At 52.2% G+C, this 25087-nt stretch overlaps 1 protein-coding gene across 1 annotated transcript in view; it reads right to left on the reverse strand.

The window, feature by feature from the left end:
- Positions 1-7561: 7561 nt before the first annotated feature.
- LOC133362794 (neurofascin-like) overlaps positions 7562-25087 on the reverse strand; it is a 28555-nt gene continuing 11029 nt past the window's right edge. Inside the window, exons 5-10 of the mRNA XM_061581740.1 lie at positions 21901-22012; positions 20824-21008; positions 20338-20472; positions 19639-19782; positions 18800-19080; positions 7562-7702 (exon numbers count right to left, since the gene is read on the reverse strand). Coding sequence (XP_061437724.1) covers positions 7562-7702; positions 18800-19080; positions 19639-19782; positions 20338-20472; positions 20824-21008; positions 21901-22012 — 998 coding nt within the window. The remainder of the gene's footprint in view (positions 7703-18799; positions 19081-19638; positions 19783-20337; positions 20473-20823; positions 21009-21900; positions 22013-25087) is intronic.

The following is a 25087-nucleotide window of genomic DNA, read 5'->3' on the forward strand; positions in this document are numbered from 1 at the left end:
AGGAGCCGGGGGGACAGGCATCTATGACGTCTACTGGCCAAACCCCATTTGGCGGAGCCAGGAGACTGAATCCTTACCCTCGGGGCTCCTCCAGAAACAACAAAAAACCACTGCGGGTGGCCACGTGGAATGTTCAAACGCTCACTGCGGAGGAGAGTATGCCACCCCTCTATCGGGAGCTGGACCGGTACCACCTGGATCTCTGTGGTATTCAGGAGGTCCGGTGGACCGGCTCAGGCTCCTGCCACCATGAGGGGTGGACAGTCCTCTACTCGGGGCATGAGACTGCCAAACAACAGGGAGTGGCTCTTCTGAACAAAACAAGGGGTTGCGGGAGCGTGGTGGTGAGGTGTGGGAAGCTGTAAGCCCCAGGCTACTTTGGGCTCACCTTCCCATCAACCAGAGGCGAGGAGTGGTGGTCGTGGTTACTTATGCCCCCACTGAAGACGAACATCCGTGGAGGGATGCAGGCAAGGCCGATGAGTCAGATGCCTTCTATGACCTGTCACAGGTGTTAGCTAAAGTGGCCCCTTGGGATAGAGTCATCTTGTTAGACGACTTCAATGCCCGAGTTGGTCATGATACTGGCACTTGGCCTGGGGGTGATTGCACCATAGACTCAACACTGTTAACCGTAGACTCAACACTGCCCATAGACTCAACACTGCCCATAGACTCAACACTGCCCATAGACTCAACACTGCCCATAGACTCAACACTGCCCATAGACTCAACACTGCACCATAGACTCAACACTACCCAGAGACTCAACACTGCCCATAGACTCAACACTGCCCATAGACTCAACACTGCCCATAGACTCAACACTGCCCATAGACTCAACACTGCACCATAGACTCAACAATGCACCATAGACTCAACACAGCCCATAGACTCAACACTACCCATATACTCAACACTGCCCATAGACTCAACACTGCACCAGACTCAACACTGCACCATAGACTCAACACTGCACCATAGACGCAACACTGCACCATAGACGCAACACTGCACCATAGACTCAACACTGCCCATAGACTCAACACAGCCCATAGACTCAACACTACCCATAGACTCAACACTGCCCATAGACTCAACACTCCACCATAGACACAACACTGCCCATAAACTCAACACTGCACCATAGACTCAACACTGCCCATAGACTCAACACTGCGCATAGACTCAACACTGCACGATAGACTCGACAATACCCATTGACTCAACACTGTCCATAGACTCAACACAGCCCATAGACTCAACACTGCACGATAGACTCAACACTACCCATAGACTCAACACAGCCCATAGACTCAACACTACCCATATACTCAACACTGCACCATAGACTCAACACTACCCATAGACTCAACACTGCACGATAGACTCAACAATGCCCATAGACTCAACACTGCCCATAGACTCAACACTGCCCATAGACTCAACACTGCACCATAGACTCAACACTACCCAGAGACTCAACACTGCCCATAGACTCAACACTGCCCATAGACTCAACACTGCCCATAGACTCAACACTGCACCATAGACTCCACAATGCACCATAGACTCAACACTGCCCATAGACTCAACATTACCCATATACTCAACACTGCCCATAGACTCAACACTGCACCAGACTCAACACTGCACCATAGACTCAACACTGCACCATAGACGCAACACTGCACCATAGACTCAACACTGCCCATAGACTCAACACAGCCCATAGACTCAACACTACCCATAGACTCAACACTGCCCATAGACTCAACACTGCACGATAGACTCGACAATACCCATAGACTCAACACTGCCCATAGACTCAACACAGCCCATAGACTCAACACTGCACGATAGACTCAACACTACCCATAGACTCAACACAGCCCATAGACTCAACACTACCCATATACTCAACACTGCCCATAGACTCAACACAGCCCATAGACTCAACACTGCACCATAGACTCAACACTACCCATAGACTCAACACTGCACGATAGACTCAACAATGCCCATAGACTCAACACTGCCCATAGACTCAACACTGCACCATAGACTCAACACTGCACCAGACTCAACACTGCACCATAGACTCAACACTGCACCGTAGACTCAACACTGCACCATAGACTCAACACTGCCCATAGACTCAACACTGAACGATAGACTCAACAATGCACCATAGACTCAACACAGCCCATAGACTCAACACTACCCATATACTCAACACTGCCCATAGACTCAACACTGCACCATAGACTCAACACTGCACAATAGCCTTAACACTGCACCATAGACTCAACACTGCTCATAGACTCAACACTACCCATAGACTCAACGCTGCCCATAGAACAGTGGTTCTTAACCTTTTTGAAGGTACCGAACCCCACCAGTTTCATATGCGCATTCACCGAACCCTTCTTTATTGTAAAAATTAACCTCCGCCGAACCCCTGAGACTGACTCACCGAACCCCTGGGATTCGATCGAACCCAGGTTAAGAACCACTGCAGTAGAGCAAGTGGTCCTAATCTCCACCCGTTTCCATCTGTACGGAGAGTCACCCCATTGACAAGTGTCCATCCTGCATGCACAATCCCTGAACGTAACACCTGGTAGGCTCTCGCGACCAATATTATCCACAGTAGGTGTTGGGGTTAAATGAGTCTTTAAGCACGCCACCACACAGCCAATGAGTAAGGTTTGTAACGTAAACAAAACGAGCCGATTCGTTACGAGTTCAGCACACCGGTGTGTTGTAGAGGAAACCCACGACATTGACAATTTACGAGTACGACGTTTCACCAGTAGTTACAACCAGCATCATCAGGGCGGCCCGCTAGATTTGTGGAGAAACCCTCCTGCGATGTCGTCACTTGTGAGCCAACTTGTGAGCCAATATGAAACCTGTCGTCTTAAAAAGGTCCTTCGGACTGAGAATGGCTTCTACGGATAAATAATTACATTTTTGTTATCGAACCCACACTAAGATGTCTCAATAATAATGATGATATATCTCTTCGCCAAGCCACCATTGGGTGAAGACATTCACATACTGCGTTGGTCATCATAGGGGTTGTTTCACCATACTTCACCAGACTGGTCAGTGTGGGTTGATGCAGGAGGACAACCAGGACCGATTCAGAAGTGCCTCGGCAACTTTCCCGCTCCTTTTTCTTCCTGGATTCTCTCTGGAGTCATTATCTGGGTGGAGGCGATTCGAGCACTAAAACTCTTTGGCACTGGGCTACTTAAAAGTTGGGCAATGTAACTCCCCAGCCCCCCCCCCCCCCCCCCAATATTATCAGGGCAGCCAAGCAGAGTAAATATATATTTAAATAGCTCCACAATAGTACCAATTATGATGTTTATTTATCTGCATTGCAACTTACTCAATGATCGTATTACCTTTAATCAGACAATCTCATCAAAGTTGGCATCATTTTGTAATGCGGGCGTAAACGGCATCGCGGATATGACGTCACGGTGGGCGGGGTTAAGTCACGTGAGAGAGAGGGGTGAGGTCTTAAGGGAGAGATACCGGAAGAGACGGAGAGAGTTGGGGACTAGAGACAGGGAGAGGCCACGCAGGGCGGAGGTTGGAGAGTGGCGAGATCGCCACACACAGTAAGACTCGGCACCGTCGGCCAGCGGTGACCGAGCACGGAGGAACGGGGAGCAGCGGTGGAGCTGCTGTGAGAGCAGCCGGAGGACTGCACAAGGGGAACCTGCAGCGGAGCTGCACCGGAGCGAGAAAGGCTACGGGAGCGAAGGCAGAGGTCGAGCTGCCAAGCGGGGGAGGCTCTGAGCGAGGGCCGTGTGGGACAAGTGTAGAGAACCCGAATAAAGGACAACGGAGACAGACACAGTGAACGAGTCCTTTATTACACTGGTGTCAGAAGTGAAACGGCATGTCAAAACAGCTCAGAAGAAAGAATATTCCTGCGCCATCATCTGCTACATCATCCGACGACGACGACCTTCCTCAGGCGGTGGACCTGCCTGCGATGGAAGAGGAGATCCGTTATATTGGATGTAATTTTCCATCTGTTGGGCATCCCACCAGAGGCCGTGCGTCCGGTTTATGATTCCTGCGTCGCTGCGAACGGGGGTAGCATGGGCATTGTGGGCCAGGTGGACGCTAATATATCTATCGGGGGAGTGTCGGCCTCGGGAATTGTGTTAATTTCGAGGTCCCTTGCAGTTCCTTGTTTGTTGGGAACTGATTTTCTGGCCAAGATGCCCATTCTAATTAGAATTAATGAAAACTGCATTGAATTACCGGGTGGTAGTAAAATTACATTTCTGCCGTCGCCCTGGGGGCGACCTGCTCCGATCGCCCAGGTGCAGGCGCTGTTCGAGGGCTCACAGATGCTTATCCCCTTGCAATATCGGAAGCCTGTGCCTGGTCGTCAAGGTGCAATTGGGGTTTTGTTGTCGCCGTCCGCCACCATAACGGGCGGATCGGCGCTCGTCGGGGCGCAAACTATTGTCCGGCCGGACCAGCAGCCATTTCTGCAGGTGCTTAATGCAAGTACCGAAAATGTGTGTGTGCCGGCTGGTACGGTTGTGGCACATGCCACTACGGCGTTTACGGCACAGGATTATCTGGGCAGCCAGGTCATGGTTGGTGGTGTTTTGGGCCCTGGGGCCGCAGATAATCGCTGGATCGCCGAATTGTGTGGGGAAAATCCTTCCCTTTCCGGGGAACAACGTTGCGCGCTTCGTAAATTACTATTGAGTTATTCTGACGTGTTTAGCTCCGACGATTTGGACTTGGGACGCACCTCGTTGCTTTACCATCATATTGACACAGGGGGACGCTGCCCCTATTCGGTTAAACTCGCATCGGATGAGTCCGGCGGAGCGAGAGCAGGTTCGAGGGGCAGTGGATGACATGTTGGCTGCGGACATAATATCTCCATCTAACAGCCCATGAGGAGCGCCTGTTGTTTTGGTTAAAAAGAAAGACGGCAAATTGCGATTTTGTGTAGATTTTCGGAAATTAAATAAAGTATCTGTGGCAGATGCGTACCCCCTGCCGCGTATGGACAACTCCCTCGAATGCCTTGTCGGGGGCGAAGTTTTTTTCAACGCTAGATCTCTCTTTGGGATTCTGGCAGCTTCCCCTTGACGAGCCCTCGCGGGAGAAGTCCACTTTCCGTACGCCGCAGGGGTTATTTCAATTTAATTGTCTTCCGATGGGGTTGAATGCTGCCCCTGCCACATTTCAAAGGTTGATGGAGCTGGTATTAACGGGGTTGCAGTGGGAGACATGTCTGATATATTTAGACGATATTATCATCTTCAGCCGCACATTTGACGAGCATTTACTGAGGTTGGAGGCTGTGTTCGGCAGGATGCGTTCCGCTAAATTGAAATTTAAGCCTAAGAAATGTCACCTACTGCAACGGTCCGTGCGCTATTTGGGGCATATCGTTAGTGCGGACGGGGTGGCCACGGATCCGGACAAGACAGCGTGCGTCCGGGACTGGCCAACCCCGGCCACGGTGGGGGATGTGCGTTGGTTTTTGGGGTTTGCCTCATATTATCGGAGATTTGTTCCGAATTTTGTGACGATCGCGAAGCCCTTGCACCTCCTTACGGGTAAAGGACGGAAATTTGCTTGGGGACTGCCAGAAGAGGCGGCGTTTCAGGGCCTGCGCGATCGGTTGGCTACGGCGCCGACGTTGGATTATCCAGATTTTGATCAACCCTTCATTCTGGATACGGACGCGAGTGACACGGGCATTGGGGCCGTGTTGTCTCAGTCCAAAGGTGGTGTGGAGCGCGTGGTGGCGTACGGTAGCCGGGTTTTGTCTCCCGCAGAAACCCGCTACTGCGTCACTCGCAGGGAACTTTTGGCTATTGTTTTCTTTCTCCGCCAATTTCGACCGTATCTTCACGGTCGTTCGTTTATTGTACGCACGGATCATGCGGCCTTGCAGTATACTCTCAAGATGGACCAACCGTCCGGCCAGTTGGCGCGGTGGTTGGACACGCTGCAAGAATTTTCCTTTCAAATTCACCATCGGAAGGGGGTGCATCACACGAATGCGGACGCGCTTTCTAGGTTGCCGCAGCGATCCCCTTGCGCGTGCGCGTCGGGGACGCATAGATGTGCGCCGATCCAGCATCCCCCTCAGCCTGTTGCGTTGGCGGTCGAGGTGCCTGAAGCTCCAATGGAGCCGGGACCGGCTGATGGGATTTTGAATCTTCCAAGGGCTGTGTGGATTCGGGAACAAATGTTGGACGATTCATTGGTGACCTTACGGGATCGGCCTGCGAAGGGGAGTGGGGGACCGGGTACGGGGGGTATGCCGAAACCGCTCTCCGTGATGGTCTGCTGATGTGGAGGGAAGGGGTACAGGAACGATGGCGTCTGGTTGTACCGGCATCCTTGCGGTACGAATTGATTAGGACTCTGCATTGCGATACACTTTTACATCTGGGGGTGCAGAAGACCCTATTGACGTTGCAGCGTCATTACTTTTGGCACGGCATGACAACAGATGTCGTCGGTCACGTTTGCGCGTGTCCTGATTGTGCCCGGCGAAAGCCGCCTAAACACCCATATGTGCCGCCGATAAAGTCTATTCAGGTGTCTCGAGTTAATGAATTGGTAGCGTTGGATATTTTGGGACCCTTCCCGCCATCCGCTAAAGGTAATAAATACTTGCTGGTTGGGGTGGAGTACCTCTCCCGCTGGCTGATGGCCTGGCCCTTGCCCGACCAGTCAGCGGCGTCCATTACAGACGCCTTCCTATTTGGGTATGTTATGGACAAGGGGGCGCCTGAGAGGCTCCTCACAGACCAAGGCCGGAATTTTTCTTCTAAATTGTTGGGGGAAGTGTGTGCGGCTCTTGGAACTAAAAAGATACGGACATCTCCCTACCACCCACAAATGGATGGTATGGTCGAACGGCTAAATCGGACTTTGTCCGCCATGTTGTGTCACACAGTGAGTGAAAAACAATCAGATTGGGATTTGCATATCCCTGGGGTACTTTCGGCATACCAGATGACGCCGCATGCGGCTACAGGATATTCGCCGTTTTTCCTTATGTACGGTCACGAAAACGTGCTGCCTATGGATGTGCAGTTGGGAACTGGAGTGAGGGGACCTGCTAAGCCTCTTCCTGATTACATTCAGGACACCGTTCGCCGCGTCACTGAGGCGCGGGAAGGGGCCCGCGTGGCTACGGCCAAAGCCCAGGCCCGGAACGAACGGTGCGCTCGACGCTCTAAGGGGGACTGCCCCTGGAAGGTGGGGGACATGGCCTGGCTCCATTGCCCACAGGTGCGGCCAGGTACCTCTCCTAAATTACATAAACCATGGCAAGGGCCGGTTCGCCTCATCGAGGTTCCCAACCCACAGTCTGCGCGTGTTCGGTTTGGATCTCGGCGTTGGTTCGTTCACACGTCGCGCTTGAAGCCATATGTTGCCCCTCTACCTGATGCGTCATCTCCTGATGTTGCCTTGCCGGGGTCTGTTGCTGCCGACTCACCCTTGCCTGTGTCCGTTGATCTTGCAAGAGCGCCTGTCGTGCCTGTTACAGACAGACCGGCCGTGACACTGCAGGGGACGAGGGGCTCTGCTCGGGGGGTGCCTGCCAGGACTGCGGGAACTCCGAGCCCTGCAGCCCTTCCGACCCCGATGCGAGCACAATCGCGGGACACCTCCGAGGCTGAGCCTTCGGGGATACGGGACCGGGACGTTGGCGGGCCTCCAATGGCGACAGGAGGACTTCCTCCTGTCGCTCCTAAAACCCCGTCACGTTCCCGCTCTGCGGGAGGGCCGCCGACCATCCGGGACGGGCCGGCGACCCGCACACGTTCAAAATCCCTTACATTTCGTTGATTGTTAGTGTTGTGTTCTTGTTCTTACTGTTATATTTAGTGTATGCTTCGTGTCCTTTAGTGTGTCTCGGTCGTGTTCGCTCGCATTACTTGTTGGAGTTGTTGTTCAGCCGAGGTCGGCTGGATTTTTCTCTACGGGGGAGGGTGGTGTAATGCGGGCATAAACGACCTTCCGGATGTGACGTCACGGGGGGAGGAGTTACGTCACGTGGGGGAGAGGGTTCAGGTCTTAAAGGGGAGAAACCAGAAGAGAAGGGAGGTTGTTGGAGACTGGAGTAGAGTAAGGCCACGCAAGGCGGAGGTTGGTGGGGTGGCGAGATCGCCACACACACACAGAGTAAGGATCGGCACCGTCGGCCAGCGGTGACCGACCCCGGAGAAGCGGGGAGCAGCGGTGAGGCTGCAGCAGCAGCAGGGACTGCTACGGAACAGTGGGAGCAGCGGTGGGGCTGCAGTGAGGGCGGCCGGGGAGACCGCACAAGGAGATCAGCAGCGGGGCTGCTACGGAACAGAGAAAGGCTACGGGAGCGACGGCAGCCTCGGGTTGCCAAGCGGAGGGTCTCTGAAAGAGAGCCATGTGGTAAAAGTATACGAACCCGAATAAAGGACATCAAGACAGATACAGTGGTCGAGTCCTTTATTACACAACTATTACATTCTCACGACGTTTCGATTGCAACACAAGCAATCGTCATCAGGTGTGAAAACCACGGCAAGAAAATTAGAAAAAAGTGGCGTTTTTTTCTTAACGTCAGCACCACGGACAGCAACTGGTGGTTGTTCAGACGGACGAATCCATCTAGTCACGTTCACGCTAACGGTGCCTTTCAGACCGCACTCCGTTACACTCATAATCAGTTAGTCACGTTCACGCTGACGGTGACTTTCAGACCGCCAGTCGCTGTCCGCGGTGCTGACGTTAAGAAAAAAAAAACGCCACTTTTTTCCAATTTTCTTGCCGTGGTTTTCACACCTGATGACGATTGCTTGTGTTGCAATCGAAACGTCGTGAGAATGTAATAGTTGTATTTTGATTATTTAATTATTTCCCTTCTACGTGACTTTTCCGAAAGAACCAAGAATATGAATCCCTGCAGTCACGAAATCTTTAAATCGAAAAACTATACATGACACACGACACTCGATACTACGGAATAGGGAGAGAGAAATGGATGGACTGGCCCAGCCACCTCTCTGCATCTGGGCGGTGGAGTGCCACTCACGTGGCCACGGTCGCCTTCCGTGTTTCTCCGCGGTGGCGTGGGGGAGGTGGGGGGTTCATCCCTGCACGCGTGGTGTGGTGGGGGTGGGGGGGTGGTTGGGGGTGGGGTGGGGGGGTGGTGGAGGGTGGTGGGGGGGGGGGGGGGGTGGGGGGGGTGGTGGGGGGGGGTGGTGGTGGGGGGGTGGGGGTGGGGATTGGTGGGGGGGTGGTGGGGGATGGTGGGGGGTGGTGGGGTGGGGGGTGGGGATTGGTGGTGGGGTGGGGTGGGGGAGTGGTGGGGTGGTGGGGTGGTGGGGGTGGTGGGAGGTGATGGGGGTGGGGTGGTAGGGGGGCGGTGGGGGGGAGGGGTGGGGGGGGTAGGCACAGCGGCGGCTCGTCACACAGACAACCCCGCCGACATCCGCCCGACGTCCGCCCGGCGCCCACGAGTGCGGCGCGGGGAGGCGAACGTGGCGACTCACGTGGGCCACCGGGGCTTGCGCCGTCGGCGGTAGAAGAGCGTGGCCGCCAGGGCGAGGGACACAGCGAGGATCGCGGCCGGGACAACCCAGCTTGCCCATTCCGCCGCCGCCGCCGGCTTCTCTGCGTGGCGCAACGATCCCCCGTGTGACGTTAGCGTGCTGCTGTAGCACGACGACAACAACAACCACGACAACCACCGCGACAACAACCACCGCGACAACAACAGGCGCCAGGCTAGGTGCACTTTGAGGCTCGTGCTGCTTGCGCCCAGGCGTTGCGGATTGAGGGAGTGAGATGAAGGGCAGGCAAAGACAAAGTTTGCCCGTAAAGCCCCTAGCAGACTGTTGGGGCAAGTGCTGTGAGCGAGTGTCGGCAACTATGAAGGACGGGAATGTGCCTCCAACTCCTCCTCTGAGCGAGCAGCAATCACCAGATCATCAGCATACATAACGTGGTTGAGCAATAGGGAGCCGTTGCTTGACCGCACCCGGGCAACGATCAGCCTCCCATTGTATAAAAATTCCTCCGGTAGAGCTATTGAAGTCTTCACAAACTACGTGGCCGAATTAGATGTTAAATGATGTGGGAGCCAAGAGGATATCCCTGTCGCACCCCAAGGTGTACAGGGAATGGCTCTGACTCCCGGCCATGTAGTTTTACCCGGGCCCGCTCACCATCATGAAGGTCCTTAATGAGCGTGAGCAGAGGGTCAGAGACTCCGAAAGCACGAAGAACAACCCAGAGCCCAGGCCTACTGATGGTATTATAGGCCTTGACCAGGTCAATAAAGCAGAGATGTAGGTCTTGTTGGAATTCCCTACACCTCTGCTGTAACAGACGGACAGAAAATATGGCATCTGTGCAGGACCGCCCTTTCCTGAAACCGCATTGGGGTTCCGCAAGCCTCTCCTCAGTGTGCCTAGCAAGGCGATGTTGAATAATCCTTGCCAGGACCTTTCCCGGTACACTGAGGAGTGAGATACCCCTGTAGTTGTTACAGTCTGTGCGGTCCCCCTTCTTAAAGAGGGGGACCACCAGGGCATCTTTCCAATCCTGCGGAACCCGTCCAGTGGTCCAGACTGTTGTTATGATGTCATGTTGGGCAGTCTGTGCACAAACGCCACCCTCCCTCAGCATTTTGCTTGGGAGATCATCTCTTCCCGGTGCCTTTCCTGGTCTCAGGCTCTGGATCGCCTTCAGTACTTCCTCAACAGATGGTACCTCAGCCAACCACTCACAGGGGGTGACTTCTTATTCCAATATTTGAGGCACCGCAGCCTAAACAGGGTCATCCCCACTTTTGCCACTTTGTTTTCCAGGCTGAGGGATTTTCCCTCCCCCAGAACCTCACAGAAATGCTTAGCAAATCAGCAAACCTGTTCCTGGGAATCAGAGATTGGATCACCGTTCTTTCCCCTAATGGTGTGGCGCTGCAGGTTTCATTTTTTTAATGGAATTAAAGAGCGATTTGTGATCGCGGGCCATTGTAGCAGACTACATCTCTTCAGAAACCCGTAACCATCCATCCTTGCAGCGCCTCACGGCTCTCCAAACCTCCGAGCGAAGGCTGCTGTAAGCCTCCTCATTCTCCGACATGTGATTGCTGTAGCCAATGAAAATAGGCCTGTCGCTTTTTCTCAGCCAGCCTGAACACCTTCTCTGTCAGCCAGAGTCTTTGGGGGACCGTGTACCAAAAGCAGCCATTGCAGCTGCATGAGCCACAGTCCTAAACCTCGCCCATTTCCCCTCGACATCAGGAGTCAGGGACATTGCCAACCACAGCCGCAAGCGATGATTAAATTCTCGCTTGCAACTTTCATCAGCGAGCTGAGACCATGTCACTATGGGTTTGAATGGGGTCCTGGGTGGTGGGTGTATACCCACCACCAGAGTGTAAGAATGGCAGGCACATCGTACAGATGACAAGTCGATGGTCAGTGGGCAGATTAGCTCCACGGTAGGTTCTGGTGTCAAGGACATGGGCCCGCATCGACTGTTCCGTCACTATGTAGTCCAGCAGATGTTCTTGCTTGGACCAGGCATGCATCCAAGTCCATGGGCTGCACAAAAATCGAGCAGCCCCCTTGCCGTTGTTATTGAGCTGATTTGGCCCATGCCTTTCAATCACTCCAGACCAGGTGCCAGCATCATGACCAACTCGGGCACTGAAGTCACCCAACAGGATGACTCTATCCCGAGGGGCCATTTTAGCTAGCACCTGTGGCAGGAGGTCATATAAGGCATCTGACTCATGGGCCTTGCCTGCTTCCCTCCATGGATGTTCGTCTTCGGTGGGGGCATAAGTAACCACGACCACCAATTCTCGCCTCTGGTTGATGGGAAGGCGAGCCCAAAGTAGCCTGTGCTTACAGCTTCCCACAACTCACCGCCACACTCACACGCCCCCTTCATTATTTTGTTCAGAAGAAGAGCCATTCCCTGTTGTTTGGCAGCCTCCTGCCCCAAGTAGAGGACTTTCCACCCCTCATGGTGGCAGGAGCCAGAGCCGGTCGACCAGACCTCCTGAATACCACAAAGATCCAGACGGTACCGGTCCAGCTCCCTACAGAGAAGTGGTAGCCTCTCCTCTGCAATGAGCGTTCGAACATTCCACGTGGCCACAGGCAGTGGTTTTTTGTTGTTTCTGGATGAGCCCTGAGGGTAAGGATTCAGTCTCCTGGCTCCGCCAAATGGGGTTTGGCCAGGAGACGTCCTAGACGCCTGCCCCCCCCCCCCCGGGGCCTCCGGCACAAGCTTAATAAAAAATTTCACTCGCAGTTTAGTGGTAGATAGTTGAAGGTGGGGGGGTTACCAGCCACTCGCACCCGTCCAGAGTCCCCATTTGGCCGCTGTGCTGGTTACCAACGCCATGAAGGGAAGGCCAATCTAAAATTGCCCCTCCCCCCACGGCACTGCCCACCACAGCGTTGCCGTCCGAGGAGGTAGGGGGTTGTTTTTGTTGGACTAGGGACACACACGCACACACACACACGCACCAACATTCAGAGATGCAAACAAACTTGTTCATGTGTCCAGTTGCCTGTTCGGACCAAAAATAGTGAGTTCAACCGGCGTCTACATTTGCAAAACGTGAAGAACCAGTGGCATCTACATCTGCAGAACGTGAAGAACCAGTGGCATCTACATCTACAGAACGTGAAGAACCAGTGGCATCTACATCTACAGAACGTGATGAATCAGTGGCATCTACATCTACAGAAGGTGAAGAATCAGTGGCATCTACATCTACAGAACGTGAAGAATCAGTGGCATCTACATCTACAGAACGTGAAGAACCAGTGGCATCTACATCTACAGAACGTGAAGAATCGGTGGCATCTACATCTACAGAACGTGAAGAACCAGTGGCATCTACATCTGCAGAACGTGAAGAACCAGTGGCATCTACATCTACAGAACGTGAAGAACTGGTGACATCTACATCTGTAGAACGTGAAGAACGAGAGGCATCTACAGAATGTGAAGAACTGGTGACATCTACATCTGTAGAACGTGAAGAACGAGAGGCATCTACAGAACGTGAAGAACTGGTGACATCTACATCTGTAGAACGTGAAGAACGAGAGGCATCTACAGAACGTGAAGAATCAGTGGCATCTACATCTACAGAACGTGAAGAACTGGTGGCATCTACATCTGCAGAACGTGAAGAACCAGTGGCATCTACACCTGTAGAACGTGAAGAATCAGTGGCATCTACAGAACGTGAAGAACCGGTGACATCTACATCTACAGAACGTGAAGAATCAGAGACACATACATCTGCAGAATGTGAAGAACCAGTGGCATCTACATCTGCAGAACGTGAAGAACCAGTGGCATCTACATCTGCAGAACATTAAGAACCAGTGGCATCTACATCTACAGAACGTGAAGAACTGGTGACATCTACATCTACCGAACGTGAAGAACCAGTGGCATCTACATCTCCAGAACGTGAAGAACCAGTGGCATCTACATCTGCAGAACGTGAAGAACCAGTGGCATCTACATCTGCAGAACGTGAAGAACGAGAGGCATCTACATCTCCAGAACGTGAAGAACCAGTGGCATCTACATCTGCAGAACGTGAAGAACTGGTGACATCTACATCTGCAGAACGTGAAAAACCAGTGGCATCTACATCTGCAGAACGTGAAGAACCAGTGGCATCTACATCTACAGAACGTGAAGAACCAGTGGCATCTACAGAACGTGAAGAACCAGTGGCATCTACATCTGTAGAACGTGAAGAACGAGAGGCATCTACATCTGCAGAACGTGAAGAACGAGAGGCATCTACATCTGCAGAACGTGAAGAACCAGTGGCATCTACATCTGCAGAACGTGAAGAACGAGAGGCATCTACATCTGCAGAACGTGAAGAACGAGAGGCATCTACATCTGCAGAACGTGAAGAACGAGAGGCATCTACATCTGCAGAACGTGAAGAACGAGAGGCATCTACATCTGCAGAACGTGAAGAACGAGAGGCATCTACATCTGCAGAACGTGAAGAACAAGAGGCATCTACATCTGCAGAACGTGAAGAACGAGAGGCATCTACATCAAAAGAACGTGAAGAACCAGTGGCATCTACATCTACAGAACGTGAAGAACTGGTGGCATCTACATCTGCAGAACGTGAAGAACCAGTGGTATCTACGTCTGCAGAACGTGAAGAACCAGTGACATCTACATCTACAGAACATTAAGAACCAGTGGCATCTACATCTGCAGAACGTGAAGAACCAGTGACATCTACATCTACAGAACATTAAGAACCAGTGGCATCTACGTCTGCAGAACGTGAAGAAGCAGTGACATCTACATCTACAGAACATTAAGAACCAGTGGCATCTACATCTACAGAACGTGAAGAACGAGAGGCATCTACATCTACAGAACGTGAAGAACCGGTGACATCTACATCTACAGAACGTGAAGAATCAGAGACACATACATCTGCAGAATGTGAAGAACCAGTGGCATCTACATCTGCAGAACGTGAAGAACCAGTGGCATCTACATCTGCAGAACATTAAGAACCAGTGGCATCTACATCTACAGAACGTGAAGAACTGGTGACATCTACATCTACAGAACGTGAAGAACCAGTGGCATCTACATCTCCAGAACGTGAAGAACCAGTGGCATCTACATCTGCAGAACGTGAAGAACCAGTGGCATCTACATCTGCAGAACGTGAAGAACGAGAGGCATCTACATCTCCAGAACGTGAAGAACCAGTGGCATCTACATCTACAGAACGTGAAGAACCAGTGGCATCTACATCTGCAGAACGTGAAGAACTGGTGACATCTACATCTGCAGAACGTGAAGAACCAGTGGCATCTACATCTGCAGAACGTGAAGAACCAGTGGCATCTACATCTGCAGAACGTGAAGAACGAGAGGCATCTACATCTGCAGAACGTGAAGAACGAGAGGCATCTACATCTGCAGAACGTGAAGAACGAGAGGCATCTACATCTGCAGAACGTGAAGAACGAGAGGCATCTACATCTGCAGAACGTGAAGAACGAGAGGCATCTACATCTGCAGAACGTGAAGAACGAGAGGCATCTACATCTGCAGAACGTGAAGAACGAGAGGCATCTACATCAAAAGAACGTGAAGAACCAGTGGCATCTACATCTACAGAACGTGAAGAACTGGTGGCATCTACATCTGCAGAACGTGAAGAACCAGTGGTATCTACGTCTGCAGAACGTGAAGAACCAGTGACATCTACATCTACAGAACATTAAGAACCAGTGGCATCTACATCTGCAGAACGTGAAGAACCAGTGACATCTACATCTACAGAACATTAAGAACCAGTGGCATCTACGTCTGCAGAACGTGAAGAAGCAGTGACATCTACATCTACAGAACATTAAGAACCAGTGGCATCTACATCTACAGAACGTGAAGAACGAGAGGCATCTACATCTACAGAACGTGAAGAACTGGTGACATCTACATCTACAGAACGTGAAGAACTGGTGGCATCTACATCTGCAGAACGTGAAGAACCAGTGGCATCTACACCTGTAGAACGTGAAGAATCAGTGGCATCTACATCTACAGAACGTGAAGAACCGGTGACATCTACATCTACAGAACGTGAAGAATCAGAGACACATACATCTGCAGAATGTGAAGAACCAGTGGCATCTACATCTGCAGAACGTGAAGAACCAGTGGCATCTACATCTGCAGAACATTAAGAACCAGTGGCATCTACATCTACAGAACGTGAAGAACTGGTGACATCTACATCTACAGAACGTGAAGAACCAGTGGCATCTACATCTCCAGAACGTGAAGAACCAGTGGCATCTACATCTGCAGAACGTGAAGAACCAGTGGCATCTACATCTGCAGAACGTGAAGAACGAGAGGCATCTACATCTCCAGAACGTGAAGAACCAGTGGCATCTACATCTGCAGAACGTGAAGAACTGGTGACATCTACATCTGCAGAACGTGAAGAACTGGTGACATCTACATCTGCAGAACGTGAAGAACCAGTGGCATCTACATCTGCAGAACGTGAAGAACCAGTGGCATCTACATCTACAGAACGTGAAGAACCAGTGGCATCTACATCTACAGAACGTGAAGAACCAGTGGCATCTACATCTGCAGAACGTGAAGAACGAGAGGCATCTACATCTGCAGAACGTGAAGAACCAGTGGCATCTACATCTGCAGAACGTGAAGAACGAGAGGCATCTACATCTGCAGAACGTGAAGAACGAGAGGCATCTACATCTGCAGAACGTGAAGAACGAGAGGCATCTACATCTGCAGAACGTGAAGAACGAGAGGCATCTACATCTGCAGAACGTGAAGAACGAGAGGCATCTACATCTGCAGAACGTGAAGAACGAGAGGCATCTACATCTGCAGAACGTGAAGAACGAGAGGCATCTACATCAAAAGAACGTGAAGAACCAGTGGCATCTACATCTACAGAACGTGAAGAACTGGTGGCATCTACATCTGCAGAACGTGAAGAACCAGTGGCATCTACGTCTGCAGAACGTGAAGAACCAGTGACATCTACATCTACAGAACATTAAGAACCAGTGGCATCTACATCTGCAGAACGTGAAGAACCAGTGACATCTACATCTACAGAACATTAAGAACCAGTGGCATCTACGTCTGCAGAACGTGAAGAACTAGTGACATCTACAGAACATTAAGAACCAGTGGCATCTACATCTACAGAACGTGAAGAACGAGAGGCATCTACATCTACAGAACGTGAAGAACCAGTGGCATCTACATCTACAGAACATGAAGAACCAGTGGCATCTACATCTGCAGAACGTGAAGAACCAGTGGCATCTACATCTGCAGAACGTGAAGAACGAGAGGCAGAGGAAAGTACAGCAGCCGGGGACGTTATAGGTCGCCCATGCCACAACCAATGACCTTTGATCTCCATAAAAGAACTGGCCCAGATATATTTTACTGCAGTGCTGACCCCGTGGGATTGGTTTGTCTTTCATAATTAGCGGCCACGATCCATCTACTGATAAATGAACCCCCCGCCGGAGACTCCACAAGCCATCGCCATCTTTTGCACAATGATTCATCTGCCTCTATTTCAGCTGTTGGGTAAATAAAAAACATTGTGGACTTTTCCCACGAATTTTTACTTCCAATTGTGTAGGAAATCCATGCAAACCTCAGGGAGAGAGACACGCAAACTACAAACACACAGCCATCGTCGGGATTCAACCCACAAACTCCTGTGTAACAGTTTAACACGTAGGCTTTCGCGACCAATGTTATTCATAATCAACGTTTTTGGGTTTAGATCGCGTTATTTATAAATGTGTCATAACCCTCCACCACCCGACACGGCCAATAAGTAAAAAAGTGTCACGTTGACAAAAGACAAATAGTTCACTGCTTTAGCCCACCGGTGTGTTGAAGCCACAACATTTACAATTTGAGTACGACGTTTTCTGTGGTAATTTTGTTCAACATCTACAACCAGACTGCTTAGAGACCTGGGAATTAAGGGCCAGAGCCAGCGTTCGGCAATCAGAGCTGTATCGGAGGCGGCAGAAGGCAGCAGTCAGTGGCTCTGGATGAAGAGGAAAGACCCCAGCTGGGCCCCAAAGTGAGAGGGCCAGGAGGTATGCAGTCAACAATGCTTGACTCAGGGAGGAGGACGCCCCTGCCATGCATAGTCCCATGGGATGTTGGCTATCAACAACAAGGCAACTCCTATGACTAATTGGGAATGGGACGCAAGCGTAGGATTGATCACCCTGTCGCTGGCCGCCTTTGGGGAGGGTGTATAGTATGAAAGGCCGAAACACCCTAGGACCCAAAGGTTCACTACTGACGATGCGCTCCCCAAATTTCACCAGGCTCACTGTTCATGAACTCTTGGAAGTGCTTGCACAAAGGATAATAACATCTCATCCTGTGTTCTTTGGAATCATAATTGCATCCAGCATCATCGGGCAATTCGCCAGAATGTGTAACAGGCGAGGCAGTTCACATTTCGGCGTCACTGCGGTCACGGCAGAAGGGGGGAGAGGGACTCACCAGCGTTGGCACTTCCGACGCCGGCTGGCGGCGTGCGTGGTGATGGTGTGCTCATGCCGTCGTAGCGGTGACGCGTACTTGTGGTGGTGGTATCGGTGGCGTTGCTGGCGGTGTTTGCGGCGACGGTTATAGTGGTGGTGGCGGCAGTGGTGGTGGCAGTGGTGGCGGCATTGGTGGCGGCAGTGGTGGTGGCAGCAGTGGTGGTGGTGGCATTGGTGGTGGTGGTGGTGGCGGCGGTGGTGGTGGCGGCAGTGGTGGTGGTGGTGGCGGCAGTGGCAGCGGTGGTGGTGGCATTGGTGGTGGTGGCAGCGGCGGTGGTGGTGGTGTTGGCGGCGGCATTGGTGGTGGTGGCAGTGGTGGTGGTGGCGGCAGTGGTGGTGGTGGTGTCGGCGGTGATGGTGGCGGCGGTGGTGGTGGTGTGGGCGGTGGTGGTGTCGGCGGTGGTGGCGCTGGTGGTGGCATTGGTGGCGGCAGTGGTGGTGGCGGCAGTGGTGATGGTTTCGGCAGTGGTGGTGGTGTCGGCGGTGGTGGTGGCGGCAGTGGTTGTGGTGTGGGCAGTGGTGGTGGCGGCAGTGGTGGCAGCATTGGTGGTGGCGGCAGTGGTGGTGGTGTGAGCAGTGGTGGTGTGAGCAGTGGTGGTGGCGGCAGTGGTGGTGGTGGTTTCGGCAGTGGTGGTTTCGGCAGTGGTGGTGGTGTCGGTGGTGGTGGTGGCGGCAGTGGTTGTGGTGTGGGCGGTGGTGGTGGCGGCAGTGGTGGCGGCATTGGTGGTGGCAGTGGTGGTGGTGTGGGCGGTGGTGGTGGCGGCATTGGTGGCGGCAGTGGTGGTGGTGGTGGCGCCCCAGAGGCCACTGCTGCTGCCGTCCGGCGTGGTGCTGGGCCACGCCAGCTCACCGCGTGGCACCGCTCCCGGCTCCGAGCTGCTGCCAGCGACTGTGGGGAGCGGTTTACCTAAGGGGGGGGGGGGGGGAAGATAGCGAGGGAGGAGACAGAGCCGAATGACAAGGGAATGCCCTTTTAGCCCCCCTCTATCTGGCCAAACAAAATCTGTTGAGGCAAGCGGTGGCTGGGCACGCGGTGGCTGGGCACGCGGTGGCTGGGCACGCGGTGGCTGGGCATGCGGTGGCTGGGTATGCGGTGACTGGGCACGCGGTGGCTGGGCATGCGGTGAATGGGCACGTGGTGGCTGGGCACGCGGTGGCTGGGCATGCGGTGGCTGGGCATGCGGGCTACATGACCCAGCCAACACAGCCTGCAGGAGGAGCTCCCTGATGGGACTTTGTCCAGTTCTTTCAAGTATTTGTGAGCTCTTCACACAATCCGGCTTGGTGAAACCCGGATGGATCATCGGCAAGACAGCCTCAAGGTTTCTAACTGGCAAAGATGTTCCATTAACGGAATGGACGTTTCGCAAGCGAGAGAAGGGAGGGCACGAACGTGGTCAAGAAGACCGCTGCTGGATTGGAGGGGGCCGGCCTGGCCCCCCCTCCCGCCCCCCCCCCCGCTCACCCAGCACTTGAACGATGACGTTGGCTAGGATGGTGCCGTGCCGGTTGGAGCTTTCACACTGGTACATGGCGGTGTATCCCTTGTGCAGCCCCCTGAGCGTCAGGAAGTCGCCGTCCACGCTTCGCCAGGGCACAGCGGGGGCCTCTGCTCCACCGCACAACGACACGACACTCGGCACGGTTTGGTGCGGCCTTGGCACGATTTGGAAGAATGGCAAAGTTAGTTACGACTCGGCATTATTTGGCATCGTGAATTTTTCACAATTTGGCTTAACACCATTGGAACCTCATTTGCCAGTAGAAAAATATGATAATTGTTTTTTTACCCTTCTATCTGGCAACAAAACTGACACCTTTTTACAAGGAGTCATGTTTGCATTGACCACAATACCTGCAGTCGTAATGCAAACAAAAAACATAACTCTGATAATGTATGCACTGTCCTTGAAGTTGATTGGTCCACACCCAAGACAGCTTTCCTTAGAGCCTAGTCTCACATGGGTTGTGCGCCTTTTGGCGTCATCTGGTCAAACTTGGCATTATTTGGCATCGTGAATTTTTCACAATTTGGCTTAATTCGGTATGCTCTGTGATTGGTTGACTGAGCTGCGAGCATGGCCCTGTGATTGGCTGTGAGCGAGCGAGCCAAGTCAGCGAGCGGGAGGTCGGCCGCTCCCCGTTCACAGCCCCGGCGTCTCACCGTCGATCGGGACGCCGTTGATGAACCATCGGGCGACCGGTTTAGGGATTCCGTTGGCGAGGCACGCGAGCTTCACGGAGTCCCACGGGGCGTAGACATGCTTCACTCGCCCCGGAGCGATCCAGTAAGGCTTGGCTGTCGCGGCCGAGAAAACAAGGAGGGGAGGAGGGTGGTGGTGGTGGAGGAAATTTGCCACACGTGGAAACACCAAGACAAAAATGCCCCACGCAGCCTGTAACAGTAGGGACAGGTTCTGTTAGCGAGTAGCAGCACCTCTGGTGGCACACGAGGGGGTGGGTGGCCAGCACCACGCCCGGCCGCCTTTGTCTCTCCAGCAGCGAAGTTTACCGCTACACACACTGCACCGGGGTACTCGTTTGAGGCCGAGCCAACCTAGGGGAGGCCTCAGGAGCGGTTGAGATAATCGCCGCCAGGACCCGCTAACCGCCGTTCCACCGCTCCTCCCTCCGTCGCCCCGAGAGGCACCTTCCACGGTGACGGTGACGGTGTGCAGAGCTTGGCCCTCGCTGTTGCCGGCACGGCACTGGTAGACACCGGCGTCGCCCAACGATGCGTGCCGAATCACCAGCATCCGGTTGAAGTCGCCGAAGGTGACGTGGTCTTGTGGGAGCTCCCCGCTCACCTTGACCCAGCTCACCCGCGGTGTGGGGCTACGCGCACGCACGTGTATTGTTCAGTAGCGTCGTGTATCAGGCCTCGGCAAGGTAAGGTAATTGTACCATTTTTACCGGGTAAAAGGGTAAAGGTGTCGGCATGCCAAGGGGTAAGGGTAAAGGGTAGGGTAAAAAGTAGGCTCGTTGCTTTTTACCTTGTACCTTACCTGCTAAAGGGTAAAAGGTAAGGGTAGAGTGATTGTATTGTGGTAAGGTAAAAGGTAGGGTAAAGGTAGGCTCGTTGTTTTTACACTTTCACCTTGTACCTTGCCGAGGCCTATCGTGTATAGTATCTGGTGTATAGTGGAGTGACTTAAAGCGTTCGTGACTGCAGGAATTCACATTCTTTGGCTCTTTCGGGAAAGCCATGTAGATAGACAATAATACAAATATCACGACGTTGCGATCGCAACACGAGCAATCGTCATCAGAGCCGCTGAGGGAGGTTCATCAACGGCTGCCTCAGCAGCTCTCCCGCAATTTTGTTTCACCTGATGACGATTGCTCGTGTTGCGATTGAAACGTCGTAATATTTTTTTATAATTTTTCTCTCTACGTGGTTTTACCGGAAGACCCAAAGAATATAGTGTAGTGTATAGTATAGTGTAGTGTATAGTGTAGTGTATAGTGTAGTGTATAGTGTAGTGTATAGTGTGTAGTGTATAGTGTATAGTAGTATAGTGTATAGTAGTATAGTGTATAGTAGTATAGTGTATAGTGTAGTGTATAGTAGTATAGTGTAGTGTATAGTGTAGTGTAGTGTATAGTGTAGTGTATAGTGTAGTGTATAGTGTAGTGTATAGTAGTATAGTGTATAGTAGTATAGTGTATAGTGTAGTGTATAGTGTAGTGTATAGTGTAGTGTATAGTGTATAGTGCATGTACTTACAGCCCTTGTACGATGCACACCAGCAGCAGTGCGTCTCCCCGAAGCACCAGCTTGCTGCTCGTGTCACCCGCAGGCTCCACAATCAGCGGACGACTCGCGGTACTCTTTGGGTCTTTCGGTAAAGTCACGTAGGTGAAGAATAACAAAAAAAAATTAAATGACGACGTTTAGATTGCAACACAAGCAATCATCATCAGGTGTGACAACCACAGCGAGAACATTTTTACTGAAGTTGGAGAGATGCCGGAGTTAAGGGGTCCATGTAAGTCAGAGAGGACGGTGGGGGGGGGAGGGAACAAGGGGAGGGGGGAGCTTTGCGTGTGCGCTAGGGACTGGGACGTGAGACTGGGCAGGGCGGGGGGCTAGAAGTAAGAGGATGCGGTGCCTGGATGTGCGGGGGGGGGGGGCAAAGCAGCGACACGATTGCAGCCAAAACAGATGATAGCGCTCAAAACAAAAGCCGCACTGCTAAACGCTGAGGATGCAATTAACTCGGTAAAAATGAACCCGTAAAAACAAAGTTTTTCACTCTAAATCCTTTATATGCGGCTAGAGTCCTCTCGTCCTCTGGCTTGAGATGGCTGCCACCTATGGGTCAGATGATTGTCTGCCACCATTAAGCAATTGGTAATTAAATATGTAAAAAAATAACCTAAACAGTGTAAAATTTTGGGAAAATTTTTTCACGAAAATAAATTGTCACGCACAACGAGTCTGTGTGCAAAATGTCAGCTCGATTGGATCACGGGAAGTGGGTTAAAAAACGACCGAAAGATTTGCACGGTCCTAAGCGTGCAAGCAAGTGAACTTAATATAAAGGATTTAAAAACAGACTACTACCCAGTAAATAAGATGGAACTATGAACAGTTACCTTTAACCTGGTTAATAACATCTTTCCAATGATTGCTCAATTTGTATCCATCCTCTCGCTTGAAGTTATGCTTATGTTTATATATCTGCATGGCTTCATGAACAAATGTTTGATGGTAGCCAGACGGCTTGCAGAGCACCTTTGTCTTGGAGAAAACAATATCACGAGAGCCCACAGCGTTGTAGCAATGGTCAGCAACGGCGGAGGAATTAGTTCTGCCGTGTCTCAGATCTGCCTTGTGCTCGCGGATACGGTCAGAGACATGACGTTTCATTTCCCCAATGTGACAATCACCACAGATGCAACTTAGTTTGTAGACTCCAGGGTATTGCAAGTCAGAAATGACATCCTTCACAGATGGGAATAGATCCCGGATTTTGTGTACTGTATTGAATCGGACCTGGATCTTGTGTTTGTTTAAGATTTTGGAAAACTTTTTGATAACGCCTGCTATGTTTGGTAACGTTATGGTTTTGATCGGCGTCTCAGGGGGTTGTTACTCCATGGTTGGAGAAACAGCTTTGCGAATAATGTGGTCCGAGTACCCATTCATCTTGAGGGCCTGGTGGTCGTGTTCCAATTCACTGGCGAGGTGGTGTTGGTCAGAAATGCAGTGGGCCCTATGGTGCAGTGTTTTGAGGAGGGAATTCTTCCGTGCCAGATGGTGGCGGGATTCAGGTTTCAGATAGGAATCTGTGTGGGTGGCTTTCCTGTAGACAGAATGTCCCAAAGAGCCATCTTCGATGGACGAGGTGTGTATATGCGTGCGGATTCATGTATGTGTATGAGTGTGTCTGTGTGGGAATGGGTAGATTTTAGCATAACAGTTAGCGCTACGCTGCGCTACGAACCTGGCGACCCGAGTTCAATTCGCGCTCACAGCCAACCCCGGTGACAGTTATCTGAACCGGTCCTGGGCCTCCCCTAGGTCGACTCCGCCTTAAATGAGTACCTGGTGCGGTGTGTAGTAAACATCGCCACCAGGGAGACAAAGGTGGCCAGGCGTGGTGTTGGCTACCCCCTTGTGTGCAGTGCTGGCCTTTATCGGTGCTCGCTAACAGCACTTGCCCCAAAAGTCTGTTAAGGCTATATGGGGACTCTTTGTTAAATCTGGAAAAAACATCCCTGCCTCCTCGTTGGTGCCAGACGGTAACGCTGTGGTGAGCAGCCGTGCCGTGGGGGGAGGGCCAATCTCAATCGAACATTCCCCTCGTGTTTCGATTTAAAGCTTTCGTGACTGCAGGGATTCATCTTCTTGGTTCTTTCGGTAAAGTCATCACGAAGAAGGGAAGTAATAAAATAATGCAAATAAAACATAATAAAATAATTCTCACGACGTTTTGGCCACAATGCAAGCAGCTGTCCTCAGGTGAAGAAAGACGCTGTCTTTCCGACAGACCTGTTCTTCACCTGAGGACGGCTGCTTTCGTTGTGCCAGACTATGTGCACGTTGAAGCCATGTGAAGTGTCGAACGATCGCTGGTAGGTGGTCACTGGGCAGACCCAGCAGGTGCCACGGTCGACTGACTGAGATGACTGGTCAATGCACCACCTGTGCCAACTTGCTGTGCTTTCACCATCCGGCGCTTCGCTCGTTGTGAGCGTCGCTCCTCCGCCCTCCGTTGTTGCTGGAGGGCGACTGCCTCCTTCACGAGCCTTCTCCAGAGGCCAATCTTGACACCGCTGGTACCAGTCATTGGCAAGTCCACTCAGCTCCGCATCCTCCTGTACCACATCACTTCACCTCTTCTCTAGCCCATGCTGCACCCGTTTAGCCCCATCTATCCGGCTGAACAAAATCCGTTCAGGCATGCGGTGGCTGGGCATACAGGCTACATAACCCAGCCAATGCAGCCTTGCCTGCCAGAGCTCATCAATGGGACTTGGTCCAGATCATTTCAGGATTTGTGAGCTCCTCACGCAATCCAGTCTGGTTATCCCAGGATGGATCAAAGGCAGGCCAGCCTAAATGTTTCTAACCGGCAAAGATGTTTCATTTGGGGGGGGAGGGGGTCCACGTGTTGTAAGGATAGAGAAGGGAGGGCATGACTGTGGCCGAGAAGACCTGAAGCTTAGTGTGGAGCGACAGACCAGGAAGCTTCCACACAGCTAATTCCACCCAACGGATTCGGAGTGAGACTCTGCTGTCAAACCGAAGTCAGTCATGAGCACACTTACCAGGTATGGGAAAGTCTCCACTCTTTCCACAAACAGAAAGATCCCCCGTATTGCCTTAACAGATTGTTGGGGCAAGTGCTGTTAGCGCACACTTATGAAGGCCGGCACGGCACACGAGGGGGTGGGTAGCTAACGCC

This window comes from Lethenteron reissneri, unplaced genomic scaffold (genome assembly GCF_015708825.2).
Source record: "Lethenteron reissneri isolate LAM-NWPU_2019-01 unplaced genomic scaffold, ASM1570882v1 scaffold_1622, whole genome shotgun sequence".
Taxonomy (NCBI): Eukaryota; Metazoa; Chordata; class Hyperoartia; order Petromyzontiformes; family Petromyzontidae; genus Lethenteron; species Lethenteron reissneri.